Here is a 25,058-nt window from a genome sequence, read left to right on the forward strand (position 1 = left end):
TACTTAGTAACTCTGTTGATAACAAAGATAACACTTTAGATGTAGTGAAGCTTTGCTCTGATCCCACTTGAGGCATCTACATTTTCATTCCAGCAGTTTCAGATATACACAAGGAATTCTGGGGCACTGATGGCATTGTCACAATCAGATAACAATGACGGTGTCAATGCCCATCTGAGAGCTAGCTCAGGGATTGTGTCAAGCTACACTAGCCAGACTTCAGGTCCAAAGCATCATCCTTACATTTAATAGTCTGGCATCTGGGCCAGTAAACACCTCTGATCTCGCAAAGTTGCGGCAATCTAGCAGACATTTCAGGAGTCATCAGTGCTAGTTAGGTCCACAGCTCTGCGCCATGCAGGTGGAGAATGGGAACTACTAGAGGGGTGATGTATAGCTATCCCAATGTCACAACATAGGCTGCCATGAGTGCCAAAGACCCCTGACTATTACTTGAAATGTAACCTACGCTCAAGCTTGACACACATTAAAAAGTGGTCAGCGAAAAATGCAACGAGTTAGATTGACTCCAGTGGGGTCGCTACTAAAACCTACAAATCCACATGTATCAGGAGAATAAACCAAACTGAAAAATCTAGACTCATGGGGCCACATGATATGATCTTGTGACACAAGTCTAAGATATGCATTTCCCAAGTGCAGGTACTGCACTTTGGGAGGTCAAATGTTAAGGGTAAATATACAGTTAATAGCAAGATCCTGAACAGCATTGATGTACAGTGGGATCTTGGGGTTCAAGTCCATAATTCCCTCATAGTGGCTACACAAGAAAAGTGGTAAAGCAGGTGAATGGCATGCTTGCTTTTATGGGTCACGGCATTAAGTACAAGAGTCAGGATGCCATGTTGCAGCTTTATAAAACTTTAGTTAGGTTGCATTAAGAGTACTTAAGAGTTCAATTCTGGTTGCCACATTACAGGAAGGATGTGGGGGCTTTGGAGAGGGAGCAGAAATAGTTAAAATGATACTGCCTAGATCAGAGGCTATGAGCTATAAAGGAGAGGCTGGACAAACTAGGGTTGTTTTCTCTGCAGCAAGGAGGCTGAGGGGAGACCTGAGAGTCGATAAAATTATGAGAGGCGTAGATAGGGTTGACAGTCAGAATCTTTTTTCCAGAGTTGAAATGTCTAATACTAGGGGGCATGAATTTTAGGTGAGGGGAGGGAAGTTCAAAGGAGATGTAAGAGGCAAGTATTTTTACACAGACTGGTAGGTATCTGGAACATGCTGCCAAGGGTGGTGGTGTAGGCAGATATGAGATGAAGGGGCTTTTAGGTAAGCACATGAATATGCAAGGAATAGAGGGATATGGAATAGGGGGATATGGGATATGGAATAGAGGGATATGGGATAGGGATTTGGAACAGAGACTTTGCCGGGAATTATAGACCGGTGAGTCTTACTTCTGTTGTGGGCAAGGTTTTAGAAAAAATTATTAGGGATAGGATTTATAGTTATTTGGAGTGTAATGAATTGATTAGAAATAGTCAGCATGGTTTTGTAGCAGGTAGGTCGTGCCTTACTAACCTTATTGAGTTTTTTGAGAAGGTGACCAAAGAGGTGGATGGGGGTAAGGCAGTTGACGTGGTATACATGGATTTTAGTAAGGCGTTCGATAAGGTTCACCATGGTAGGCTTCTGCAGAAAATGCAGATGTATGGGATTGTGGGTAATCTAGGAAGTTGGATCAGGAATTGGCTATCAGATAGGAGACAGAGGGTGGTGGTGGATGGTAAATATTCATCATGGAGTGCAGTTATGAGTGGTGTGCCTCAGGGATCTGTTTTGGGGCCACTGTTGTTTGTAATTTTTATTAATGATCTGGATGAGGGTATAGTTGGGTGGATTAGTAAATTTGCTGATGACACCAAAGTTGGAGGTGTGGTAGATTGTGAGGAAGGGTGTCATAGTCTGCAGGGAGACTTAGATAGGTTGCAGAGCTGGGCCGAGAGGTGGCGGATGGAATTTAATGCGGAGAAGTGTGAGGTAATTCACTTTGGTAGGAGCAACAGATGTGTCGAGTATAGGGCTAACGGGAGGACTTTGAATAGTGTGGATGAACAGAGGGATCTAGGTGTGTGTGTACATAGATCCCTGAAAGTTGGGAATCAAGTAGATAAGGTTGTCAAGAAGGCGTACGGTGTCTTGGCGTTTATTGGTAGGGGGATTGAATTTAGGAGTCGCAGTGTAATGTTGCAACTGTACACTACTCTAGTGCGGCCGCACTTGGAGTACTGTGTGCAGTTCTGGTCCCCGCATTACAAGAAGGATGTGGAGGCGTTGGAGAGGGTGCAGAGGAGGTTTACTAGGATGTTGCCTGGTATGGTGGGGAGGTCCTATGAGGAGAGACTGAGGGATCTAGGGTTGTTTTCGTTGGGAAGAAGGCGGCTAAGAGGGGATCTTATTGAAACATATAAGATGATTAGAGGTTTAGATAGGGTGGATAGTGATAGCCTTTTTCCTCGGATGGAGAAAGCTAGCACGAGGGGGCATGACTTTAAATTAAGGGGGGGTAGCTACAGGACGGATGTCAGGGGTAGGTTCTTTACCCAGCGGGTGGTGAGGGATTGGAATGCCCTGCCTGCTGCAGTTGTAGATGCGTCTAGTTTGGGGGCGTTTAAGAGATCTCTGGATAGGTTTATGGACGAAAAGGGATTGGTATAGGCTAGTGGGTCATTGTTTTTGTAACTGGTCGGCGCAACATCGTGGGCCGAAGGGCCTGTTCTGCGCTGTAATGTTCTATGTTCTATGTTCTATGTTCTATGGATCAAGGGCAGGCAGAAGGGATTAGTTTAATTTGGTGTCATATTATCGTAGGTAGAAGGACCTGTTTCTGTGCTGTATTAACCAGCATGTTTCTGTGCTGTGCTGTATTAACCAGCGTGTTGTTAGAGCAAGAGGTCTTGCTCATGTCAGAAAGGTGATTCCCTTACTGAGATTGCAGCAGATACCTTAAGACCAGAGGCACATGATGGGAAATAAGAGAGGAGAGGGGGCAACTGTTATCCTTGAATGACATCAGAGCATTGCAACAGGTAGAAGAGCCATTCACAAGATGAAAATTTTAGCTAAGCAACATATTTTTATAGATGTGAAGAGCATACAGTGAGTGAATACTCACCCTTTGCGCTCTCAACTTTTCTTAATTTTCTCACCCTATCCGTTGAAGTGGAAATTTTTCCTGCTTCTTGACTGTGGTAGAGAGATTCAACAAAATTCGTTCCAACAAAACAACTTACCTTTATTTCCAAAAGACTGCATGCAGTATATGGCAGAATCTTGGAAACAGAGAGCAGGCCGTACAAACTGCTGATTCTATCCCAAGACTGCCCCAACTACAAGTATCAATTCAATAGTTATACCTTTTTCTTATCAGCTTACATGACTTCAGGAATTCAATCAGTCATAGAAGCAGTAATACATCATTAATTGTATTATGATCTGGTGACCTCCGAGACCCCTCTGTCTCATCAATAATATCGTTATCTTGTCCTTTGAAGGAACAGAAAGGTTTCGTGATCTCTGACCATACCTTGTTTTCTGATGGAATAGAAGGTTCTGTGACTCTGACCTTACCTTATTTTGCATATGTAGTCCCAGGGTATGTGGAGTCAACCTTATCAAGACAGACTGAGGTCAGGCATTTGGCCTTCTCTGGTTTTAGTCATGTCTTAGACTATGCAGAGTCAGTTTTCCTTTGTACCAAATACATGAGCAATTTTCCCATCATGCCACTACTTCATTCGTACAATATCACATATCACATATCACCACACCTAGAGGCATCGCTGACATCCATAGCAGAGGCAGCCTGCTGTGCCCTGTTGTCTGAGATGATTTCAACTGGTATTTTCTGGGGAGCTGAGATGTGGAAGACCCAGGCTTTTTTTTGGATCTCCCACTGTGCATCAGGTGCACACTTCTCAGCCTGAGCAGCTGAAATTGCTGGGTAACAAGCAGAGGGGATTTGGAACAGCTGAACAGTCCAGGATAGTCCTGGGTGGATCACCTCGGGTTGTCCAGCTGACCCTCCTGCTCATTATGGCTGCCTAAGGAGAGCTGGTGGATGTGGTCTTTCTTGATTTTCAGAAGGCGTTTGACAAGGTACCTCACAAGAGGTTATTGCAGAAGGTCAGGGGACGTGGAGTTGGGGGTAGGGTGTTAGCGTGGATAGAGGATTGGTTGTCAAATAGGAGGCAGAGAGTGGGGGTCAATGGGTGCTATTCGGATTGGCGGTTGGTGACTAGTGGGGTGCCCCAGGGGTCGGTGCTGGGGCCTCAGCTATTTACCATTTATATAGATGATCTGGAGGAGGGAACCGAGTGTATGGTGTCGAAATTTGCTGACGGCACCAAGATTGGTGGAACGGCAAATTGTGCGGAAGGTGTGGAGAGTCCGCAGAAGGATCTAGATAGGCTGGGCGAATGGGCCAGGAACTGGCAAATGGAATTTAATGTTGGCAAGTGTGAGGTGGTCCACTTTGGTAGGAATAATGGTAGGAAGGATTATTACTTACGTGGAGAAAAACTGCAGCAGGCGACGGTGCAGAAGGACCTCAGGGTCCTTGTGCATGAGTCGCAAAAACCCAGCTTGCAGGTGCAGCAGGTGGTCAGGAAGGCGAATGGGATGCTGGCCTTCATAGCGAGGGGGATTGAAGATAAAAGTAGGGAGGTCTTGCTGCAGCTGTATAGGGCATTGGTGAGGCCGCAGCTGGAGTACTGTGTGCAGTTTTGGGCGCCGTACTTACGCAAGGATATTTTGGCCTTGGAGGGAGTGCAGAGGAGGTTTACTAGGCTGATGCCAGAGTTGAGGGGGTTGAGCTATGAGGAGAGGCTGAATAAACTAGGCTTGTACTTGTTAGAGTTAAGAAGAATGAGGGGAGATCTCATTGAGACATATAAGATGATGAATGGGATGGATAGGATAAAGGTGGAGAGACTCTTCCCGCTCAGAAAGGACAGTAGGACTAGGGGGCACAGCCTCAAGATAAAGGGGGGGCGGTTTAGAATGGAGTTGAGGAAGTACTTCTTCACTCAAAGGGTGGTGAATCTCTGGAATTCTCTGCCCGTTGAAGTGGTGGAGGCTACCTCGCTAAATATTTTTAAGACGCGGGTTGATGGGTTTTTGATAGGCAAGGGGATTAAGGGTTATGGGGAGAGGGCGGGAATGTGGAACTGAGCCACGACAGATCAGCCATGATCTTATTGAATGGCGGGGCAGGCTCGAGGCACTAGATGGCCTACTCCTGCTTCTATTTCTTATGTTCTCCCTGACTCCTTAAAGGGGCATTGGAGGGAGATCCCTTCAGGAGCCCTGTGCCCCTCTTATAGAGGCACTGATGCATCCCACGCAAGTCCAAAGTGATGGTTTGCAAGTCCATATGCATATCCAAGACTGTTGCATAATGGTTTCTGTCTTTTTTTTATATGTTGCAGGATGGCCAATATAATTATTGTAAACTAACTTTATTAAGAACAGGACATATATACAATTTCAGGCCTGTAGCCTAAGTCTACAGTCTGATAACAACTTACATTTACAAGTACAATCTGACGTCTAAGTCTCAGGTCAAGTGACCTGATGAAGTGGAGTGCACCATATTGTCTCTAATACTGAAGACCAATACAACAATCTTTCTAATATCATGACATCTTCCTTTTTTCCAAGAACAAAAACATCTCAGGCAAGTTTCTGTTAGAACAAAATAGACTGCGAATATAGCCTATTCAAGTGCAAAACTCTCTTTTCCATTCTTTCACATTGTTTTTATCAATCTGTTTTGTCTTTTACTCATCTCTGTATCTGTTTTCTTCAGAATTCTTTCACTAAATGGCCTGAATGGTGACAGAGATGCTTTTGAAGGAGAGAGGGCCTGTGACACAGGTCTGTGTCACTTTCACTGTATAAATTAACTTCTTGTCATACAGGCAGCACTGGGTGAGCAGAAACTTCCTCCTGTTAAATATTGGAAAGATTGAAGTAATTGCTTTTGGCTCAATTTCCAAATTCTGTTCCCTAGCTATTGACTCCATCCGTCTCCCTAGCACACTCTGAATTTAAGTCAGTCTGTTTGCAACTTTGGTTGTTACATTTGATTCCAAGGTGAAATACCAACCTCATATCATCAATGAGATCACCTATTTTCATCACCCAATTTCAGCTCATCTGCTACTAAAACCCTTAACTATGCCTTTATTGTCTCTATGCTTGACTGTTCCAATGCATTCCTGGTTAATCTCGTACAAACTACTCTCCGTAAACTTGAAATTGTCACAAACTCTGCTTCCCGTGCCTTACCTCGCACCAAGTCCCATTCAATTATCACCCCTCTGCCCACCGATTGATATTAGCTTCTGGTCAGGTGGACTGCAGGTAGCTCATCACCATCTTCTCCAGTCCAATTAGTGATGGGCAATGAATGCTGGTCTAGCCAGTGATGCCTATATCCCATAAGAAAAATTTTTAAATCTCATTTTTGTTTTCAAATTGCTCCATGATCTCTCTATTTCTGTACTCTCCTCCAGCCTTACAACCTTTCCAAGATATCTGCACTCTTCTAATTCTAGCCTCTTGAGCATCCCTGAGTTGTGTGACTTTCTTTTGTTCTATAAGGTGCTATAATGTCCTATAAAGCACCTTATTCCTTTAATGGTGCAAAAACATACACATTGTTGATGATGTCTGCCTTCTGGCATGCCCCAATAACATTTAGCAACATGAATGGGACCCCTCCACTAAAAGTAAACAGAAACCCGAAGAAATAAACTCCACTGAAGCTCAGTATCAATCCAGTTCATTAAATATTTCCAAAATAACAGTTGGCACCTCAACCTGCCCCGCCCCAAGACCAGATAGGTACGAAAATTCAAGCAACTGTATTATGCAATGGATGACCTTCATACACCTAATCCTCTAATCTTGATGCAAATTATCAAATAAACTTTCCAGCATTAGAGTTATAAATCTTTTAACTGACACCTTGAGGTATAATTATCAACAGGTAACAAAAAGGAGATTCTTGACATATTAAGTGAACATCATTTCACATAATTACAGAAGTTAGTCATAGCACAAATCATTTTTGGCCTCCCAGATTGCCTGCCTTCACTACAGTTCGTCGCAACAGGTCCATAGCAGATGCCATCTCCCTGGCCCTACACTCAACCCTGGAAGACCTGGATAACAAAGACACTTATGTCAGACTCCTATTTATTGGCGACAGCTCAGCCTACAATAACATTATTCTTACAAAACTCATCTCCATGGCCTAAGGCTTGGCTCCTCTCTCCACAACTGGATCCTGGACTTCCTAATCCATATACCGCAACAAGGACAGGCAACCAAACCTCCTCCACATTCATCCTCAACATCTGTGCCCCACAAGACTGTATCGTCAGCCCCTTACTATATTCCTTATACATCTATGGCTGTGTGGCCAAATCCCCCTCCAACTCAATTTTCAAGTCTGCTGATGACACCATCATAATGGGTCAGATCTCAAACAATAATGAGATGGAGTACAGGCAAGAGTTAGAGAATCTGGTGAACAAGTGCAACGACAAAAATCTCTCCCTCAATGTCAGTAAAGTGAAGGAGATAGTCATCGGCTTCAGGGAGTGTAGTAGAGGATAGCCCCTGTCTACATCAAAGGGGATGAAGTGAAAATGGTCAAATGTTTCAAGTTTCTAGATGTCCAGATCACCAACAACCTGCCCTGGTGTCTCCATGCCACGCCATAACTAAGAAAGCATTCTCAGGAGGCTAAGGACATTTGGCATGTCTGCTACGACTCTCACCAACCTTTATAGATGCATCATAGTGAACATTCTTTCTGGCTGTATCTCAGCTTGGTATTGTTCCTGCTCTGTCCAAGACTGCAAAATAACTACAAAGGATTGTGAATGAAACACAGTATCACGCAACCAGCCTCCCACCCATTAACTGTCTATACTTCCCGCTGCCTTGGAAAAGCAGCCAGCATAATCAAGAACCTCACACACCTCTCTTCACCTTCTTGGGAAAAGGTGAAAGTCAGAGGCCATTTACCAACTGACTCAAGAACACTCCTTCCCTGCTGCCATCAGATTTTGAATGGATCTACCTCATATTAGATTGATCTTTCTCCACATCCTCACTATGACCGTAACAGTACATTTTGCACCATCTCCTTTCCTTCTACATGTATGGCATGCTTTGTTTGTATAATGCGCAAGAAACAATAGTTTACATTGTATACCAATACATTTGACAATCATAAATTAAACTAAAATACAATCTCATCAGTCCTGCCTCCAAATGTCCACTTGTTAAATACTGCCCAGAACGATTTAATTGGAAGCAGCATTTGAAAAGCATAATTATAGAATTTCCAACAATTCCTTTATGTTGAGTATATAGTATTACTTTCAGTTCAATCAGATTAAATTATCTAGTAATGTAAAGCACTTGGCCACATATTTAAAACCTAAAAAGATACATACTGCAACCAGACGTCTGTGATTAAAAAAAGGGAGTAAACCATCAGAAAGGTTTACCTTGGAGCATAAAAATATTTTGTATGAGACTAAAATCAAACGTACTGTCACACTGTGATCACAAATTTACATTTATGTATAAAACTTGTTTACAGTGTTTCAAGAATCTACTCACCTTTAATTGTTTCTTCAACAACTTCAACTACACGATCTATTTGCTGAACCTAACGGGAAAAACATTTTAGCACCATTATTGATGAGAATTTGACAACAATCTTTTTATCACGTTTCAGTAACTGCTAGGTAAGTAAGCAAACTCTCCATATATTCAGTCATGTACTAGGCATTGTAACTTGTAACCGAAACATCACTGGTCTTTATAAAGTGAAAAAGTTCTCACTTTATTCCTCCTGTAGCTGCCAAACTGAATTTACTTCTCTCAGCTGTTCAGGCCTCAGCTGATTGAAATGTTCTCACAGGAACTAAAGTTTAGTGTCACAAGTAGGCTTACATTAACACTGCAATGAAGGTACTGTGAAAATCCCCGAGTCGTCGCACTCCAGCGCCTGTTTGGGTACACTGAGGGAGAATTTAGCATGGCCAACCCACCTAAGCAGCACGGCTTTTGGACTGTGGGAAGAAACCGGAGCACCTGGAGGAAACTCATGCAGACACAGAGAGAACATGCAGACTTCGCACAGACATTGACCCAAGTCAGGAATTAACCCTGGGTGCCTGGCGTTGAGAGGCAGCAGTGCTAACCACTGTACCACCCTGTCACCCAACTAGTGAATTTAACAAATAGGATGGCTCTTCACAAGCATTAATTAACGTCTGTATATTCACATCTTTGCCAATGCTATTTTTAAACAAGCAGTTGGAACTGACTTGCTCTCAATTTTTTTTTCTTTTCTCCTTTTGGTTAACTTGGCCTGACTGCTTCATTAGAGTCTGTGGGACATCACATCAATATATTGTGCTATCAAGCCAAATATTACTTTATAATCTCCCAAGTTGACGAGTTGTCAACTCAACTTCTGCTAACCAGGGAAAAAATGTGCCACCAATAATTCAAAGTTTGAACTGCTATAAAGATTTCCTGAGTTCAAAGCAACATGTGATAATACAAAGTGATCACTTCTTCTTCCGTCAGCCTTACATTTTGTTGCTGATTACTACTCCATCTCCAACCTCCCTTTCCTCTTTAAGGGCTTGAATACATGTTATTTTGTCAGACTGAAAGAAAGAGGGAAATATAAAAGTTCTTAAGCCATGAAAAGGGGCAGGAAGAACAAAAATAAAGGTCTATGATAGGAACACAGGAGAGTTTCATTAACAGAAGACAAAGAGCATTAATGGGTATAGTTAAAAAACAAAGGTTTTGCCCAAATGAGGCATGAATGGCTGTACAGCAACCATCTGAATGCAACATTAAGGGAGAAAGGAAACAAGCCAACAAAAAAAATCATATAAAACAAGACAGAGACAGAGGTTATTTCTGAAGTTATTGAACTCAATATTGAGTCAAGAAGGCTGTAGAGTACAAAGACAAAAGATGAGAGGTTGTTCCTCAAGTTTGCCTTGAGCTTCAGTGGGAAACTGTGGTAGGCCGTAGACAGAAAAGTCAATGAGAGAGTAAGGCTGAGAATTAAACTAACAAACCACAGAAGCTCAGTGTTATGCTTATGTCCTGAACATGGCCTGTTCCACAAAGCAGTCACCCAGCCTATGTCTGATCTCCCTAATTTAGAGGGGACCACATCATGAATAGTGAATGTAATATACCAAGTAGAAAGAAGCACAAGTAAATCACCATTTCACTTAATTTGATTACTGTCACATATATACGGTGAAAAATATTTTTCTTGCATACGATACAAACAAAGCATACAGTTCATAGAGATAGAGGATTGGTTGTCAAATAGGAGGCAGAGAGTGGGGGTCAATGGGTGCTATTCGGATTGGCGGTTGGTGACTAGTGGGGTGCCCCAGGGGTCGGTGCTGGGGCCTCAGCTATTTACCATTTATATAGATGATCTGGAGGAGGGAACCGAGTGTAGGGTGTCGAAATTTGCTGATGACACCAAGATTGGGGGAAAGGCAAATTGTGCGGAGGGTGTGGAGAGTCTGCAGAAGGATCTAGATAGGCTGGGCGAATGGGCCAGGAAATGGCAAATGGAATTTAATGTTGGCAAGTGTGAGGTGGTCCACTTTGGTAGGAAGAATGGTAGGAAGGACTATTACTTACGTGGCGAAAAACTGCAGCAGGCGACGGTGCAGAGGGACCTCGGGGTCCTTGTGCATGAGTCGCAAAAACCCAGCCTGCAAGTGCAGCAGGTGGTCAGGAAGGCGAATGGGATGCTGGCCTTCATAGCGAGGGGGATTGAATATAAAAGTAGGGAGGTCTTGCTGCAGCTGTATAGGGCATTGGTGAGGCCGCAGCTGGAGTACTGTGTGCAGTTTTGGGCGCCGCACCTGCGCAAGGATATTTTGGCCCTGGAGGGAGTGCAGAGGAGGTTTACTAGGCTGATACCGGAGTTGAGGGGGTTGAGCTATGAGGAGAGGCTGAATAAACTAGGCTTGTACTCGTTAGAGTTTAGAAGAATGAGGGGAGATCTCATTGAGACGTATAAGATGATGAATGGGATGGATAGGATAGAGGTGGAAAGACTCTTCCCGCTCAAAAAAGACAGTAGGACTAGGGGGCACAGCCTCAAGATAAAGGGGGGGCGGTTCAGAACGGAGTTGAGGAGGAACTTCTTCACTCAAAGGGTGGTGAATCTCTGGAATTCTCTGCCCGTTGAAGTGGTGGAGGCTGCCTCGCTAAATATTTTTAAGAAGCGGGTTGATGGGTTTTTGATAAGAGAGGGGATTAAGGGTTATGGGGAGAGGGCGGGAAAGTGGAACTGAGCCACGACAGATCAGCCATGATCTTATTGAATGGCGGGGCAGGCTCGAAGGGCCAGATGGCCTACTCCTGCTCCTATTTCTTATGTTCTTATGTTCTTATGAAACGAGACAGTGCAGAATGTAGTGTTACAGTCATAACTAGGATGTAGAGAAAGACCAACTTAATGCATTCAAAAGTCTAATGGCAGCAGGGAAGAAGCTGTTCTTGAGTCAGTTTGTACGTGACCTCAGACTTTGGAAGGACTTGGAGTGTTTGCAGTCTTGGACGGTGAGACAAGAGAAGGTGAAAAGACAAATGTTGCATTACTGCACAGAAAGCAGCCATGGGGAAGGGTCAGGTTATTAGGGGTGACTAAGGGGTGGACCAGGCTCTTGTAGAAGGACAGTCCCTTCAGAATGCTGAAAGGAAAGGGCACAAGGTGTGTTTAGTGATGGCACCACACTTGAGCTGGTGAAAATAGCAGAGGATGACTCACTGAATACACTGGCTGTTGAGGCAAAGATGAGAATGAAGGGAATCCTATCATTATTCTTGGAGGTGAAACAGGAGTTCATGCAATGGATCAGGCATGGTGGTGGACCGTGTCAATCATGTTGGGTGGGAATCCTTTGTTGACAAAAAGGAAGACACATCAGAAGAACTGGTGTGGAAGGTTGCTTCACCAGAACAGAAATAATGAAGGTGGTGAAATTGGGAGAATGAGATGGAGCTCTTACAGGAAACAGGTTGTGAGGGAGGGCAGTCAAGGTAGCTGGTGGAGTCCATGACTTTGTAGTGAATATTAGATGATAGCTTATGTCCTGAAATGGAGACAGAAGTCGAGAAAGAGAAAGGAGTGTCAGAGATAGGCCAGGTGAAGGTGGGAAACAAAAAATGGAACAAAGTCAATCAAATTTTCCAGTTCATGGTGAGAGCAGGAGGCGGCACTGATAATCATCAATGTATCAGAAAGAGAGATGAGGGACAGAGCCCCAAATAGGAGTCTAATAATGGATATTCTACATACATCACAAAAAGGCTGAAATAACTACAACCCACGTATGTACCTATCACAACACCTTTTATGTGGAGAAAGTGAACAAAGTTCAAGAGAAGTTGTGCCAACTGAGAACAAACTCAGCCAAGCAGAAGAGAGTAGATAGCTGGACCTCCATTCAAGATGGACCATCCTCCACGATTTTTATCAGCTCCAGCATGATACCACCAAACACATTTTCCTCTGCCTTCCCCTTTCAGCATTGCAAAGGATTCTTTTCTTCCAACACCCTAACTCACTTATCAGTAACCCCAACTTTCCTTTCTTACAGCACCTTTTCATGTATGCTCAGGAGATACAACAATTGTGCTTTTATCTTCTTACCATCTAAGCCAATAAATGAAACAGCAAGTTACATGTTCTTCTCTCAATTTAGTATACTGTATTTGCTATTCACATCATGGTCTCCTCTACATTGGGGATGTCAATTGTTTTCTGAGCAGCCACTTTGCAGAACACTTACATTCAGACCACAGGCACAACACCGTGCTTCCTGTCATTTGTCATTTTAACTCTCCACCTTATTCCCATCACTATGACCTTTTTGCCCATGACCTACAACGTTCTAATGAACCAAGTTCAAGAAACAGCACCTCATTTTTTGGCTCAGCACTCTATAGCCTTCTGAACTCATTTTGACAACTTTAGATCATAACCTCTGCCTCCACTTTGTTCTATGTGACTTTTTTCACTGGCCTGTTTCTTTTATCCCTTAATTTGCATTTTGACTGTTGCTAAATAGCCATTCACGCTTCATCTGAACACAAAGGTTGTGCAGTCAAGTGGCCAATCTAGTTTGCAGATAGCAAATAGTTACATGTGCTCCACTGTCCAATGACACCCTTATGTCCTTGTGAGAGTGGGCAATTATGAATATATTGCAAATCATAATATTTTCTTAACTGAAGTTTAGAAGAATGACAGGCAATTTTATTTAAAAATATAAGATCCTGAGGACACTTGACAGAGTAGGTCAGAGGATGTTTTGCTTTTCCAGGAGTCTAGAACTAGGGTCTTCCACGTAAGACTGAGTTAAGGAGAAATCTTTTCTCTCTGACATACTCTTCTCCAGAGAACTGTGGAGGTTGGGTCATCGAAATATTCAAGGCCATGTTAGAAAAGATTTTTGATTGACAAGTGAGTCAAAGATACAGGTCGCAGACAAAAAATGGAGTTGAGGCCACAACCAGGTCAGCCATGATTTTATCAAGTGGCAATGGACTGAATGGCTTACTCTTGCTCCTAATTCTTGTGGGTTATGTTATGAAAGGAAAAACACATGCATTTGCATTGCATCTTTTACAAATTCAATGTCCAAAACGCTTTACAGTATTAAAACTTATGTAATGTAGGAAAACACAGTAGACAGCTTCTACAAATCTCAAGTAGTTGAGAGATGAATGACCAGATCATTTGTTTCTGGTGCTGCTGGCTATGGAGACAGGACACCAGCAGCACACCCCTATACTTCGAGTAGTGCGGCTGAACCTTTTACATCCACCTAAGAGGTCAGACAGATGCTTGGTTTAACAACCTGCTGAAAAACACAGACCTTCTGGCTCAAAGGCAAGAGTGTTACCATTGAGCCATGGTTAACACAATAATTATGAATTAATTAAAATTACAGAATGCTAATTTTTCATTGAGCCTTCCAAATCTTTGTTGGGTTCTTGCTCCTCAGTTGCGGATAATTACTTAACCCCCGTTTTATTTTCTCATAAGTTTGTTTACATTGTCAGATAATTTTCCAGCTTCCTTTTAAACAAATGTTAATAGTTTCTGCTTCAATGTCTACTTGCAGCAATGCATTTCATATTCTAATAACCTTTCATTTGAAAGCTTTACACAGCTTTCATTTTTCTAGTAATGTGGTACGTAAGCCTCATTGTTACTGATTCACTAATGGAAACAGTCTTTCATTATTGATCATTTTACAATTTTGTAACATGTATTAGATAACGACTTGATCCACTTAAGTGAAAAAGTCCATATTTTTTAAACTTATCTTTGTAAACAGAATCTTTCATCTTTGTCATAACCAGCTAATTCTGACAAAAATACAGACATGAACATTGCGTACTCACATCGATTTCTTCACTATTAGCAAATAAAGAAAAATATTGCTCTTAATGTTTAATGCAGAATAAGCAAGCAACTTATATTTGGTATCAAATGAGCAACATCTGGAAATCTGAACTAAAAACTGAAAATGACAGAGAGAAACAAAAGGTTATGACCAGGTCAGAATTAACCTACTCAGGCTGCTCGGCTTTTCACTAATGTCGACTGGATCTGCTGTACACTTCGTTGTTTTCGTTTTTTGTGTTTGACATCAAGTCCATAGTTTTACAAAATATTGTCAACAATGTTCCCACTAAAATATCTATTTTGCAAACAACAGAATTTAAATTCAGCTGCAAACAGTCTCCTGGACAAAAATCACCACTCAATTTAGCAATGCAAATAAACTATAACTAACATGCGAAGTCCATACAACAGACCATTACTCTGACATAGGGGTTGGGACAGACAGACACCTATTTTATATTTCCCAAATGGGTTTGATGTAATTTGATCAGACTGCTTTATACACGTTTGCTGAATTGGAATGGAAGTTCATGGACTGGTGAATTGTTCACACAAATGATAAAGATAATTCTCTATTTAATGAACTATAATTCATATTAGGGAGTGCATTTCACAGAATCTACAATGCAGGAGGAGGCATTTGGCCCATTAAGCCTGCACCAACAACAATTCCACCCAGGTTCTATTCCCACACGCTTACCCTCCTAGTCCCTCTCTCACTAAAGGGTAATTTATATGGCCAATCAATCTAACCCGCACATCTTTGGATTTTGTTAATAGAATCTCCCTCCACCATCTGGATTCCTTTCCTGTCGTCAGCTTTTGGAATTGAATTTCCAACACCTTAAGTCACCATTTTTGATACCTCAGCTTTGATTGGTCTTAGTTCTGAGCATATCACAGTAAATCTACTTATTTATACATATGGTGTTAACTGCTTGGGCTTCATGCAATAGTGCATGGATATAGTTTGGGGGGGGGAGACGTGGGAGAGAAGGGAGTGATGAGGTGGAGGAGGAGGAGAAGGGAAGTGGGGTGAGGGGACCATGGGGGGCACACTGGGGAGACAGCAGAATGATAGCAGAATAAAATGCAGGTAAGTGTTTAAGTTTGGCTGTGTGTGCATGTGGGGGGACTGCGTGCGCGCGCATGGGTATGTGTGTGAGGGGGTGGCGGTGATGGGCAAGGGGAAGAAGTGATAAGCAATGAGGACAGAGATGTCAATGGGGATAGAGAATGAGACACAGAACTGCAGCCATTTAGTTGGGAGTGTGGCCAAACAGGCCCTCTAAAATGGCAATTTGTAAAGCACTCCGGGACAATTGGGCAAGGACTAAAACGACAAGCTGCAACCCAGCCGAATGAATATACAGATTTTTTTGCTTTAATTCCAATTCAATCCAATCAAATAAAATCTAATTTAGAGTCTAGGTTCATTTGAAGGAATTCGTTAAAGAAGCATCTTGGCCTTTTGGCTAAGATGCAAATGAGACCAAGCGTTGGAGGAGGAGCTATGCCTACGTCAATCAGCTTGGATCATGTAGATCAAGCCCAAGACACGAAGCGAGAGCTCTGTCTTGTCAGCTTAGATCCGACACAAATGGATACGATCTGGTGGCCATTACAGAGACGTGGCTGCAAGGTGACAGGGACTGGGAGATGAATGTACAGGGCTATCAAGTGTTTAGGAAGGATAGGCAGGAGGAAAGAGGGGGTGGCGTAGCTCTGCTGATTAAGGATAGTATCAAGGTGGTAGCAAGGGATGATATCGGAGCCAAAGAGCAGAACGTGGAATCGTTGTGGGTGGAGATTAGGAACCGCAAAGGGAGGAAGACGCTGGTGGGTGTCGTCTATAGGCCCCCGAATAATGATCTGGAGGTGGGGCGGGCTGTTAACACGCAAATAAGTGCGGCGTGCAGGAATGGGACGGCAGTAGTTATGGGAGATTTCAATCTGCATATTGATTGGTCGACCCATGTTGGACGAGGTGGGCTTGAGGAGGAGTTCTTGGAATGCTGCCGGGATAATTTCCTTGAACAGTGTGTGTTGGAGCCGACGAGGGAGCGAGCTATCTTGGATCTGGTGCTATGTAATGAGGCGGGTAGAATTAGGGACCTTGCGGTGAAGGATCCTCTTGGAGAGAGTGATCATTGTATGGTGGAGTTTCTGGTGCAGATGGAGGAGGAGAAAGTGGGTTCCCGGACACGCGTCCTTTGTTTGAATAGAGGGGAGTATGGTAGGATGAGAGAAGAATTGGCAAATGTGGACTGGGGGAGTGCGTTGGAAGGTAGGTCTGCTGAGGAGCAGTGGAGGATCTTTAAGGAGATCTTTCTTGGTGCTCAGCAGAAATTTATTCCGATGGTTAAAAAGGACAGTAGGAAGAGAGGTAATAAGCCGTGGATAACGAAGGAGGTGAAGGAAAGTGTTAAATTAAAAGCGGAGGAATTTAGAGTAGCTAAGAGCAGTGGGCGAGAAGAGGATTGGGAAAGGTTTAAATGTCAACAAAGATTGACAAAGAAGTTGATAAAGGAGGGTAGGAGAAGCTATGAGGCTGGGCTAGCACTTAATATAAAAAAGGATAGCAAGAGTTTTTATAAATATATAAAAAGGAAGAGGCTGGCTAGGGTGAACGTTGGTCCTTTAGAGGATGAGAAAGGGGACCTAGTGGTAGGGGATGGGGATATGGCTAAGGTCTTGAATAACTTTTTTGTTTCTGTCTTCACGGAGGAGGACGTGAATAATTTGCCGGATGTTAGCGATGGAAAGGTGGTAGGACTGGAGGGTCTTAATGACATTACTGTTACTAGAGAGGTGGTGCGCGACAGACTGGAGGGGCTGATTGTGGACAAGTCCCCAGGACCGGATGGAATGCATCCGAGGGTTCTGAAAGAAATGGCGGAGGTTATAGTGGATGCCTTGGTGGTTATTTTCCAGACGTCGCTGGATTCCGGGGAAGTGCCGGAAGATTGGAAAACGGCTAATGTTACGCCGTTGTTTAAGAAGGGTGCCAGGCAAAAGGTGGGGAATTATAGGCCGGTTAGTTTAACGTCTGTGGTAGGTAAAATGTTAGAATCCGTCATTAAGGAGGAAATTGCGAGGCATCTTGAAGGGAATTGCTTGATAGGGCGGACGCAACACGGTTTCATTAAAGGGAAGTCGTGTCTGACAAATTTACTGGAGTTCTATGAGGATGTGTCTAGGGCAGTGGATAGAGGAGAGCCGGTGGATGTGGTCTTTCTGGATTTTCAGAAGGCGTTTGACAAGGTACCTCACAAGAGGTTATTGCAGAAGGTCAGGGGACATGGAGTTGGGGGTAGGGTGTTAGCGTGGATAGAGGATTGGTTGTCAAATAGGAGGCAGAGAGTGGGGGTCAATGGGTGCTATTCGGATTGGCGGTTGGTGACTAGTGGGGTGCCCCAGGGGTCGGTGCTGGGGCCTCAGCTATTTACCATTTATATAGATGATCTGGAGGAGGGAACCGAGTGCAGGGTGTCGAAATTTGCTGATGACACCAAGATTGGGGGAAAGGCAAATTGTGCGGAGGGTGTGGAGAGTCTGCAGAAGGATCTAGATAGGCTGGGCGAATGGGCCAGGAAATGGCAAATGGAATTTAATGTTGGCAAGTGTGAGGTGGTCCACTTTGGTAGGAAGAATGGTAGGAAGGACTATTACTTACGTGGCGAAAAACTGCAGCAGGCGACGGTGCAGAGGGACCTTGGGGTCCTTGTGCATGAGTCGCAAAAACCCAGCTTGCAGGTGCAGCAGGTGGTCAGGAAGGCGAATGGGATGCTGGCCTTCATAGCGAGGGGGATTGAAGATAAAAGTAGGGAGGTCTTGCTGCAGCTGTATAGGGCATTGGTGAGGCCGCAGCTGGAGTACTGTGTGCAGTTTTGGGCGCCGCACCTGCGCAAGGATATTTTGGCCCTGGAGGGAGTGCAGAGGAGGTTTACTAGGCTGATACCGGAGTTGAGGGGATTGAGCTATGAGGAGAGGCTGAATAAACTAGGCTTGTACTCGTTAGAGTTTAGATGAATGAGGGGAGATCTCATTGAGACGTATAAGATGATGAATGGGATGGATAGGATAGAGGTGGAGAGACTCTTCCCGCTCAAAAAAGACAGTAGGACTAGGGGGCACAGCCTCAAGATAAAGGGGAGGCGGTTTAGAACGGAGTTGAGGAGGAACTTCTTCACTCAAAGGGTGGTGAATCTCTGGAATTCTCTGCCCGTTGAAGTGGTGGAGGCTGCCTCGCTAAATATTTTTAAGAAGCGGGTTGATGGGTTCTTGATAAGAGAGGGGATTAAGGGTTATGGGGAGAGGGCGGGAAAGTGGAACTGAGCCACAACAGATCAGCCATGATCTTATTGAATGGCGGGGCAGGCTCGAAAGGGCTAGATGGCCTACTCCTGCTCCTATTTCTTATGTTCTTATGAATGTCTCAACTTGTTGAGGCTCTAAATTGGATTTGATTTGATTGGATTGAATTGAATTGGAATAAAAACAAAAAAAAATCTGATCTGAATACACTGGACATGGGTCATCTCCAAGACAAGAGAGACTTTCTGGCCAAACGGGTTTGTTTACCAGACATAGGGGCGCCGTAACAACTTATTTGGGAGAGAGGTGTGTATTCTATGTACTTCCAGCACCTACAGACATGGCCGTTGGGAACACACCCAGAGTTTGGTGTGGCAGCACCCAATTGGACTTTATGACCGGGTTGATCAAGTCCTGATCGATTAATTGGCAATGGTCAAAAGGGGCACACACACACATGCAGGCAGAGGGGCGAAACCCAACAGGGTATAAAGGGTGCTGCGCGACTAAGAATTGCTTTCTCTCTGACCCCACGAATGAGCTACAGCGGTGACCATTGCCAGTGACGACCAGCACAATGAGAGCTACGTACCCAAGAAGGAAGGAACACCAGAGACAGAGTGCCAGACGACACAGTGGACAATCGAGACCACCGCACAAAGGCCAATATCTGCTTGGGTACTTGCCAGTCACACACAGTTAAGTCAAGATCTTGTACTGGACTTGAACTTTAGTATTTTTTGTAAGATAACTTGTTGTTGGTTGGGTGGGTGATTATTGTGTGTTTTAAATAAATATTGGTTGTACTAACAAGACATCAATTTGCAGTTCTTAGTCCATCATATAAGGGTTAAAACAGACTGAACAGCAGGCACAACAGGAGAAGTACAGCCAGTTAAGTTGTGGCCTACAACAGATTGTAAATACTGTCAAGGGGATACTATACAAAGGGAATGGAATAAAGCAGTCTACCTTGGGAAATCTTGCTTACTGGGCAAGTGGGAATGTTACGAGATGGAAACACCTTCAATTGGAGGGTGAAGAATTTCCAATGACTTTGCTGAAATCATCTGGTTATGCTAACTGCATTACTTTTCTCTTTGTTCTTTTGACCACTCAGTATGTATTCTTCATTTCTCCTTTGTGCCACTAATGAGATGGTGAAACCTATGTGGAGTATTTACGTAGTGAATAAGATTAGAGGGTGGACCAAGGGGAAACAGGCAGGAGAGGAGAGAGTGGGTAGGAGAGGAGATGGAGGAGTTGGATGGATCAGGACACTGAAGAACAGAGGAATGAGAACTCTCTCAAAAACTGCTGTTCAGTATACTATTTCTATACCTTGGAGATCCTCTGAGATGCAAGATTTGGCCAATGGGTGGGTATTGTCCCAAGAATTTAGGCATTCAGGATTTGAGGCACAGGCATAGAAAGGGATGATAGAAAGGCAAGTGTTCAGACAAGGGGAATTCAGGCAAGTGGTGAGAGGGGACATCAAGACAGTGTGAATTCCAGAAAGCATTAGGAGAGATACAACGTAAGGGAAACTCAGGTCAGCGAATAATGGGACACCAGAACAAAAAAAAAAGGCAGATAGTGGGGGAGAAGGAGTTTGCTGTGAGCAGCTAATTGAGTCAGCTGTTAAAGATAATGGGAGTTGCAGTAAATTGGACTCATTGCTGGATACTTACATGACAGACATTGTAGGATAGAAGGTCAGAGAGATGGAGAGGAATATAGCTTCAGAAAGGGTTGGCCGCTTCATCGAGAAACATGCAAAAAATCTGCTTTAAGACCAAGAGTCAGGCAAAACACAGCTGACAAGATATTGAGGAGCCCTAGTACTTCCTGCAACTTTTCTCTTAGATGACTTATCATTAGTTATGATCTCTAAAGTTTCAGGGTCAAGGGATTTGGAAAACCAAAATCTCAGTCTTTAAAATTGCACAGAATTGCAGCAGCTGTTGTTCAGCACAGAAGGTCACCACAAAGTTATCAGTTTAGATCCAGGCCCACAGCTAACGTCTTCTGGACGTCAGTCAATTTGTAATGATGTTCATGGATAGACAATGCTGTCCACTCTCAGGTGCTAGTCAAATCAAAATAAACTTATTCAATGGGAGGTTGACACAATGAAAAGCAACCCATCCTTCACCTGCCAACACTTCTGTGCAATTGAGTGACCGACCCTCAGGATGGCTTAGTAGGTGCAGTGGGAAGAGCCAGAGGTAAATAAATTGAGGGTAATGTTGACTGTGACAGCAATGGGCAATGTCATAGTCCACATGGAAGCATGCCTTGAACCAGATTCTTCAATTAGTTCAAGCAAAGTGAGCTCCTAACTGCAGGCATTCTCATATGGGTAGTGCCTTGTGAAACCTAGGTCCCTTTGCTGTTCACCAAATTTCTTCTGTGCACCTGCAAATCCCAACATAGCATGACATTCTTGGCATGCATGATGATTGACATCTTCATCCAGTGCTCTCTTGAAAACCTCCATGATGGACTCTATCTTGATGTTTGATGTTATGATCAAATGGGGTTTCCCTAAAGTTATCAGTCTGGGTGAGACCCCTCAATTTGTCACCATCAGGCTGGGATACCCCAAGTGTCATAAACCCAGGTGAGGAGGGATGACTGGCTCTTTGTCTTTATTCAACCTATCCTCTGCTGGTAGCAACAAAAGTTTAATATAAGATGGTTCCCTTTCCCTTGGATAACTGTACCAGACCTAATGATTATGTTTAAAAAGGAGCCAATTCAACCAGGCTTCCTTGAATTAAGACAGAGCAAATTTATTAACTACTAAAAGACAAGGAGAAATGGTAAAACACATGCATCTGCAATCATATAGATTAGAGGTAAGAAGCAAGTCCAATAGTAAATAAGTAATATAAAAAAGTCACACATCAACTTTTAAAGAATGAGAGTGTTTTAGATGTTCCTGCAAAAGCTGGCTATCTTTGCAGGAGCACTTCCTTGACTACTGCATCACCTCCAGTGCGCAGAAAACTTCTAGATACACACAGACCAATTGACCAGCCTAGGCTGATAGCAAGCAGACTTTTAACCTCCAGATATGTGCATTCCAAGAGGACCAGAATGTACTCTCGGCAACACAGTGTCACAGTGGTTAGCACTGCAGCCTCACAGCGCCAGGACCTGGATTAAATTCTGGTCTCAGGTCACTGTCTGTACGGTGTTTGCACGTTCTCCCTGTGTCTGCGTGGGTTTCCGCTGGATGCTCCAGCTTCCTCACACAGTCCAAAAATGATGTGGAGAGGCTGGCGTTGGACTGGGGTGGGCACAGTAAGAAGACTCACAACACCAGGTTAAAGTTCAACAGATTTATTTGGTAGCACAAACTTTCAGAGCACCGCTCCTTCATCAGGTGAGTTACTCAACTTCACTCACCTAGAGGAGGAGCAGGGCTCCGAAAGCTACTACTACCAAATAAACCTGTTGGACTTTAATCTGGCGTTGCAGGGCTTCTTACAGAGTCGAAAGATGTGCGGGTTAGGTGGATTGGCCACGTTCATTTGCCCCTTAGCGTCAGGGGAATTAGCAAGGGTATTTACAGGGGCTTACGGGGATAGACCTTGAGTGGGACTGTGGTTGGTGCGGACTCGATGGGCTAAATGCTTCCCTCTGCACTTTTGGGATTCTATTCTATAGTAGCCCACCTAAGCCCACCTTTAGGATAAAAATGGAAAGGGACGAGTGCCGTCCGAACGGGAGTGTGCTGAACTGGGGAAAGGCGAGCTATGGCAGGATTAGGAGGGAGCTGCAGCAAACTGATTGGGAGGGGCTGTTAGCTGGCAAGTCCACGGTTGGCAAGTGGGAGGCTTTTAGGGACAAAATGAAATGGTTGCAGGGGAGGTATGTTCCGGTTAAGCGAAAGGATGGGAAAGGTAGGATTAGAGAGCCGTGGATTACGGGGGATATTGAAGACTTGGTCAGGAAGAAGAGGGAGGCGTATGTTAGGTCAAAACAAATGGCTACGGAGAGTGCGCTGGAAGAATATAGAGAGAGTAGGAGGGAGCTAAAAAGGGGAATTAGAAGGGCGAAGAGAGGGCATTAGATGGCTTTGGCTGGTAGGATTAAGGAAAATCCAAAGGCATTTTATTCCTATATTAGAGGCAAGAGAGTAGTTAGAGGGAAAATTGGTCCTCTTAGGGACAAGAGTGGAGAGTTGTGTATTGAGTCGGAGGGAATGGGGGAGCTCTTGAATGAATACTTTGCGTCGGTATTCACGAAGGAGAGGGGTTCGGAATCGTGTGGTCTCTTGGAGGGAGCGGAGGTTCAGTTGCAGGATATAGTTATTATGAGAGAGGAAGTGCTAGGGCTTTTAGGTAGCGTAAGGACGGATAAAGCTCCGGGGCCTGATGGTATTTATCCCAGGCTGCTTAGGGAGGCAAAAGATGAAATTGCTGGGCCTCTGGCGCACATCTTTGTCTCTTCTTTGGACACAGGTGAGGTCCCAGAAGACTGGAGGGTAGCAAATGTGGTCCCGTTGTTCAAAAAAGGTAGTAGGGATAACCCTGGGAATTATAGACCGGTGAGTTTGACGTCGGTGGTAGGGAAGTTAATGGAAAAAATACTTAGGGGTAGGATGTATGAGCATTTGGAGCGTTGCGATCTGATTAGGGATACGCAACATGGCTTTGTTAGAGGGAGGTCTTGCCTTACGAATCTGGTGGAATTCTTTGAGGAGGTGACAAAAACGGTTGACGATGGGAGAGGCGTTGATGTCATCTATATGGATTTCAGTAAGGCGTTTGACAAAGTCCCTCACGGTAGGCTGGTAGAAAAGGTTAAGGCGCATGGGATACGAGGCCAGGTAGCTAGGTGGATTGAGAACTGGCTGGGAAATAGGAGACAGAGGGTAGTTGTGGAGGGGACCTTGTCGGGCTGGAGGCCAGTGACCAGTGGTGTACCGCAGGGCTCAGTACTGGGACCTCTCCTCTTTGTAGTCTACATAAATGACTTGGAAGAGGGCGTAGGTGGTGTGATCAGCAAGTTTGCTGATGACACCAAGATGGCAGGGTTGGCGGGTACGGAACTGGATTGTCAGGTGATACAACAGAATATAGATAGGTTGGTGCAGTGGGCAGATAGGTGGCAGATGGCATTTAATCCTGACAAATGCGAGGTGATGCATTTTGGACGGAATAATGCAGAGAGGAGCTATGTGATAAAAGGTAGGCCGATTAGGAGTATAGACATACAGAGGGACCTGGGAGTGCAGGTTCACAAATCCATGAAGGTTGCGTCACAAGTGGAGAAGGTTGTTAGGAAGGCTTATGGGATGTTAGCCTTTATAGAACATAGAACATAGAACATTACAGCGCGGAACAGGCCCTTCGGCCCACAATGTTGCGCCGACCAGTCTTATTTTTAAAAAAAAACATTGACCCACTAATCTAAACCAATCCCTTTTCGTCCATAAACCTATCCACCAATCTCTTAAACGCCCCCAAACTAGGCGCATTTACAACTGCAGCAGGCAGGGCATTCCAGTCCCTCACCACCCTCTGGGTAAAGAACCTGCCCCTGACATCCGTCCTATAACTACCCCCCCTTAATTTAAAGCCATGCCCCCTCGTGCTAGATTTCTCCATCCGAGGAAACAGGCTATCACCATCCACCCTATCTAAACCTCTAATCATCTTATATGTTTCTATAAGATCCCCTCTTAGCCGCCTTCTTTCCAGTGAAAACAACCCCAAATCCCTCAGTCTCTCCTCATAGGACCTCCCCTGCATACCAGGCAACATCCTGGTAAACCTCCTCTGCACCCTCTCCAAAGCCTCCACATCCTTCCTGTAATGTGGGGACCAGAACTGCACACAGTACTCCAAGTGCGGCCGCACCAGAGTTGTGTACAGTTGCAACATGACGCTGCGACTCCTAAATTCAATCCCCCTACCAATAAACGCCAAGACACCGTACGCCTTCTTAACAACCTTATCTACTTGATTCCCAACTTTCAGGGATCTATGTACACATACACCTAGATCCCTCTGCTCCTCCACTCTATTCAAAGTCCTCCCGTTAGCCCTATACTCAACACATCTGTTATTCCTACCGAAATGGATTACCTCACACTTCTCCGCATTAAACTCCATCCGCCACCTCGCGGCCCAGCTCTGCAACCTGTCCAAGTCACCCTGCAAACTTCGACACCCTTCCTCACAATCTACCACACCTC

The 25,058-nt window shown here is 44.3% G+C and overlaps 1 protein-coding gene across 1 annotated transcript in view; it reads right to left on the bottom strand.

Annotated features, from left to right (window-relative positions):
• Positions 1-25,058, bottom strand: part of cdkal1 (CDK5 regulatory subunit associated protein 1-like 1) — a 658,662-nt gene that overhangs the window by 500,697 nt on the left and 132,907 nt on the right. The window contains 1 exon segment of the mRNA XM_080203976.1: positions 8,671-8,719. Within this exon segment, the coding sequence (XP_080060102.1) occupies positions 8,671-8,719 (49 nt within the window).

Source organism: Carcharhinus amblyrhynchos, chromosome 2 (genome assembly GCF_965287045.1).
Source record: "Carcharhinus amblyrhynchos chromosome 2, sCarAmb.v2.hapA, whole genome shotgun sequence".
NCBI lineage: Eukaryota > Metazoa > Chordata > Chondrichthyes > Carcharhiniformes > Carcharhinidae > Carcharhinus > Carcharhinus amblyrhynchos.